Raw genomic sequence first — 5,116 nt, 5'->3', positions numbered from 1 at the left:
TTCGGGAGGTGCATGAAGGCATTTATGGAGATCACTTAGCAGCAAAGGCCTTGGTTTAAAAAGTCATCAGGAAAGAATATATTGGCCAACAATCCATACTGATGAAGTTGCATATGTCAAAAAGTGTAACCACTGTAAGAAGTTCATCAATGTACCTAAGCAGAGCCCGAGCCTCCCTATATCAGTTCTCTCTCTAATCCCTTTTTGCTGTCGGGGGTAAAGATATCATGGGGGTCCTTTTTTCCAGGCAAAAGGAGACCTACACTACGTGTTGGTAGCCATTGACTACATGACCAAATGGGAAGAAGCAAAGGCCATGCGAACAATTAATCAGCAGGATTGCATAAAGTTCATGAACTCTATTGTAATGAGATTCGGGATCTCGATAGTGTTGGTCTCGGACAACGGACCCCAGTTCGTGGGCTCAGACTTTGAATCATATCTTAAAGAGCTCAACATCAAGCATAAGAGCTCGTCTATAGCATATCTACAGGGAAACGAGAAGGTAGAAGTCACGAATAGAACCATTCTGCGAGGACTAGCAAAATGGCTGGAAGAATACAAGAAAGCTTGGCCAGATGAGCTCCCGAAGGCCTGTGGTCATACAAAACCACTCCAAGAATAAAAACCAGGGAAACCCCTTTCAAATCGCCTACGGTTCAGAGGCTAGACTCCTAGTAAAAATTGGATCCCCTCCTCACGGGGTCATCAACTTTGATGAAGTGTCCAATATTGAAGGCCTAAAAAATAATCTGGAGCTGCTGGATGAAGTAAGAGACTGGGAAGTACAGAGAATGGAGAGGTACAAAGAAAAAACAAAACCCTACTTCGAAAAAAAGGCCAAGATCAAAGAGTATGAAGTTGGTGATCTCGTTCTCCAGGACACAGAGGCCTCAGATTTAACAAACCAAGGGAAGCTGCAGCCAAACTGGGAGGCACCATACAAAGTCAAGGAAATATTGCATCTGAGAACCTACAAGCTAAGCTATTTGAATGACACCAAGGTCTCGAACAGTTGCCATGGGTCTCCCCTAATAAAAATCTATCAATAACCACAAGGTGCGCACGACTGTATCATTTCTATTGCATAAATAAGAAATTTAAATATGTGTTTATTCTCCCCGTAATATAATCAATATCTAATTCTAGTTGCAATGAAAATTCTAAATTTTGAGCATCCCATAGCTTAAAATAAATCCATTCCTGTACTAGATCATTTCTACTATCTGCACACTCAACTGCATGTTCACAGTTATACTTATTAGCACAGTCCATGTGCACTTAGAAAAAAAATTTAATTTTAAATTTTTTATACCCCTACCTAAGTCGATTAAGCACAGTCCATGTGCACTTATAAATTTTTCTCAACTTTAATTTTTTTATACCCCCTACCCGGGGTCGATTAAGCACAGTCCATGTGCACTTAGAAAATTTTCTCAATTTAAAGTTTTTATACCCTTACCCATGGTCGATTTAGCACAGTCCATGTGCACTTAAAGAATTTTATCAGTTTTAAATTCTATACCCCTACCTAGGGTCGATTAACCACAATCCAATTGCACTTAGAAAATTTTATCAATTTAAAATTTTATACCCTTATCCGGGGTCGATTAAGCACAATTCATGTGCACTTAGAAAGTTTTACCAATTTTAATTTTTTATACCCCTACCCGGGGTCGGTTAAACACAGTCCATGTGCACTTAGAAAATTTTATCAATTTAAATTTTTTTATAACCCAGCGAGGGATCAATCAAACACAGTCCATGTGTAATTATAAAACTTTATCAACTTAAAATTTTTATACCCCCAACTCGAGGTCAATCAAGCATAGTCTATATGTACTTATAAAATTTTTCAAAATCTGTACCCCAACCTGGGTCCAAGTTAACACTACACGTGTTAGGAAAATTTTCTCAACTTTCAAATTTTAAACAAAAACAAATATGCAAGATAAAATACGGAATAAAACAATGCATTAAGAAAATATCTGGGGTAAACCAAACCCGAAATAAGTCAACAAACAAGAAAATTTATTATAATCTGAAGGTTTAGTTCATAAACAAATATACTGAAAATGAAATTACAAAGGCACATTGCCATTCACTGGGGATTCAGGTTCTTAGGGGGAGGAGTCTTTTCCCTTACATGCTCGGGAGGAGGAGGCTGCTGGTCACCAGATCCGAGAGGCATGGAGGTACCATCTTCTACAACTTTAGCATTCTCGAGTCGGAGCTCCTCCTCCAAATAAAGCTCCAAAAACCCATCCATTCCCTCCTGGATTCTCAGCCAAGTAAACAGAAGCTATATCCCAACACAAGTTCACCTTCTCGAAGATCTTATTGTTAAGCTTTCCATAGTAGGCAGGTGTACCCCGGAAGGTAGTAAGAACATCTTCTTCCTGGGGCCTAGCATCAAGCTCTTTCTTTAAGGCAGCATTATCCTCATGAAGAGCACCTAGCTCCTGGATAACATCATCACGGGCTTTCGCGGCTTCAGCAAGCGCCTTCTTCTGCTCCCCAGATTCCTTCTCCTTGGCGTCACTATAAGCCTTGACATCAGCCCGAACCTTCCGCAAATCCTTGACAACAGTCTAGAGGGGAAATATTCTCCCGAGACTGTACAAAGTAATGGTCTATATCTACCCATGACCCATCCCTATGGGCTAAGGTCTACCCGGGAGCCAACAGATAAGTAGGGGCTTCAGTAACTATAGGTTTCATCATACGGGGAGGCATCCTATCAGAGTCTATGGAAGAATCACTATATGACGGTTTAGGTAAACCTATAAACTCGGGAAGCTCAGACTTGCGACTAACGTTAACTAACTGTTTAAACCTTCTACCAAACATACACCTCCTCAGAGTTTATGCCATATTCGGATAGAAAAACAAAAAAACATGAAACAAAAAACCAAACATTCAGAATCAATAGTTACAAAATTAAAAATAACCAAAATATGCATTACAACCTATACACACACATATATTCACATAAAAAAGTGAAAAATATTAAACACAAACCCAAATCTCCCAGGAACAAAACACAAGCTGTTTACCAAAAACTAAACTCCGGAAAACCAAAAACACGAACACAAAAAACACAAAACTAACCCAGTTTCGTATAACCAAATAAAAAACAAGAACAATACAACTAAACCCACAGTTCAACTGACAATAAATTGCATGTATTCGAAAAAACTGGGCTACTAAGTTTAATGAGTTATGAACAACTACAGCAATGAAAAACAAGAGTCGAGTTCGAAAACTTACAAAAAGTAGGAGAAGAGAAGGGTTTCAAATAGAATAACGAATAAAGCTCCAAAAATATTACCTTGAAGAAACTTAGAAGAAAAGGGTTTTGTAACCAACAACACCCCGGAGTTAGGGGCCACAAATCAAAGATAAATGTAATTTTTTTAAGTTACAAAAATCAAGGGGCCTATCCAAACACAACACCGGGGACTTGTAACTAACACCACCCCGGAGTTAGGGGCCACAAATCAAAGACAAATGCAATTTTTTTCCTAAGTTACAAAAATCAAGGGGCCTATCCAAACACAAAAACGGGTCCTAGTAACCAACAACTCCCCGGAGTTAAGGGCCACAAATCAAGGGAAAATGCAATTTTTTTCCTAATTTACAAAAATCAATGGGCCTGTCCAAACAAACACCGGGGCCTCGTAACCGACAACACCCCGAAGTGGGGGCTATAAATCAAAAATGCAAAATTTTTCTTCAGTTACAAAAATCAAGGGGCCTATCCAAACACAACACCCTGGAGTTAGGGGCCACATATGAAAGGAAAATGTAAAAAATTTCCTAAGTTACAAAAATCAAGGGGCATACCCAAACATAACACCGGGGCCTTGTAACCAACCACACCCCGGAGTCGGGGGCCATAAATCAAAGAAAAACTCTACCAACCTGAACCAAAATTTTACTCCCCTATCCGGGAAATCCGTATAGGGGAGTGGGAGGCAATGATAGGCCATAATACTATTAAGCCCAAAAATACTACTAAAGTCCAATGGACAGGACCCCCGGGCCTAACTGGACGTGGTCCCTGGACACGTGGCGCCCACTCAGGATAACAATGGTCCCATATTACCTAAAATAGCGTGGTAGCATCTCAGGCATCCATGTGTCAAGACTTCAGGCTATCCCAATAACAAGGGGATGGCTGGGCCCTTCTTCCCATCTGGACCATTAAATTGTCCACCAACCAAGATTCATTAACAACCAAGATGGAAAAAGTATAAACCCCAAAACCCTAAATTTGGAGCCTATAAAAGGCCCCAAGAAAGGGGTTTTAGGGGTTACTACTTCAATCTCTACACACATATACACACTACAGATATATTCAAAAATAGCTCTTGTTTCATTTTGCCTTCTTCTTCAAGAAACCCTTTTCTCATCCTCACACTGGAGGTGTCGCAGGTTTGCCACCCACCTCCGGTTCTGTTTTGCAGGAACCCATCCAATGGCTCAACATCATACACCCTCAAATCTGCATAAATGGAGCTCGAGTCTTGATATGAAAGGGATAAGGAACCGGAGAAGAAAGAAAGTTATCACAAAACACATAACATATTTTTCCACATGGATGTGCCTGGTATTTCATGAGCATTTTGATTTAACATGTTTGTGCTAAAGGCTGATGCTATCACGGCTGCCAAATCGGGCCAAGCCTGCTTGTGCTGCTAGTCTTTTCTCATGACAACTTATATCCCATTCTATAGTAGCCTGTAAGCTTAAGATGACAACACCAGCCAGATTTTAACATATTAATAATATAAAAATAATATACCTAAATATACAAAAGTACTAAATATAAAGATATGATGTAATAACCGGGAATTTACGACTACTTTGTATTATATTCAATGAGTATTATATTATTTATGATATTATAAATTGTGATTAATCATGAAATGTTATATGTTATGTGTTATATGTGTTCTGTGTTGTAATAACCCCAATTTTTGGAAATTTTTGAAACCCTTATGAATAGTGATTTTGCAGATTATGCTGAATAAGAAAACCTTTCATGCCACACTATGTAGGGGTTCTGTTATTGATCTTCTGGGATATTATTATTACTCTATGTGGTATATAA

The 5,116-nt window shown here is 39.1% G+C and overlaps 1 protein-coding gene across 1 annotated transcript; it reads left to right on the top strand.

Annotated features, from left to right (window-relative positions):
- Nucleotides 1-578: 578 nt before the first annotated feature.
- On the top strand, nucleotides 579-1,052 carry LOC141695267 (uncharacterized). The gene has a single exon (XM_074499525.1). It carries the CDS (start codon nucleotides 579-581, stop codon nucleotides 1,050-1,052), a length of 474 nt encoding a protein of 157 aa, XP_074355626.1.
- Nucleotides 1,053-5,116: the final 4,064 nt, after the last annotated feature.

This window comes from Apium graveolens, chromosome 2 (assembly GCF_009905375.1).
Source record: "Apium graveolens cultivar Ventura chromosome 2, ASM990537v1, whole genome shotgun sequence".
Taxonomy (NCBI): domain Eukaryota; kingdom Viridiplantae; phylum Streptophyta; class Magnoliopsida; order Apiales; family Apiaceae; genus Apium; species Apium graveolens.
Note: the sequence above shows the minus strand (reverse complement) of the source record. Positions and strands in the feature narration are given on the sequence as shown.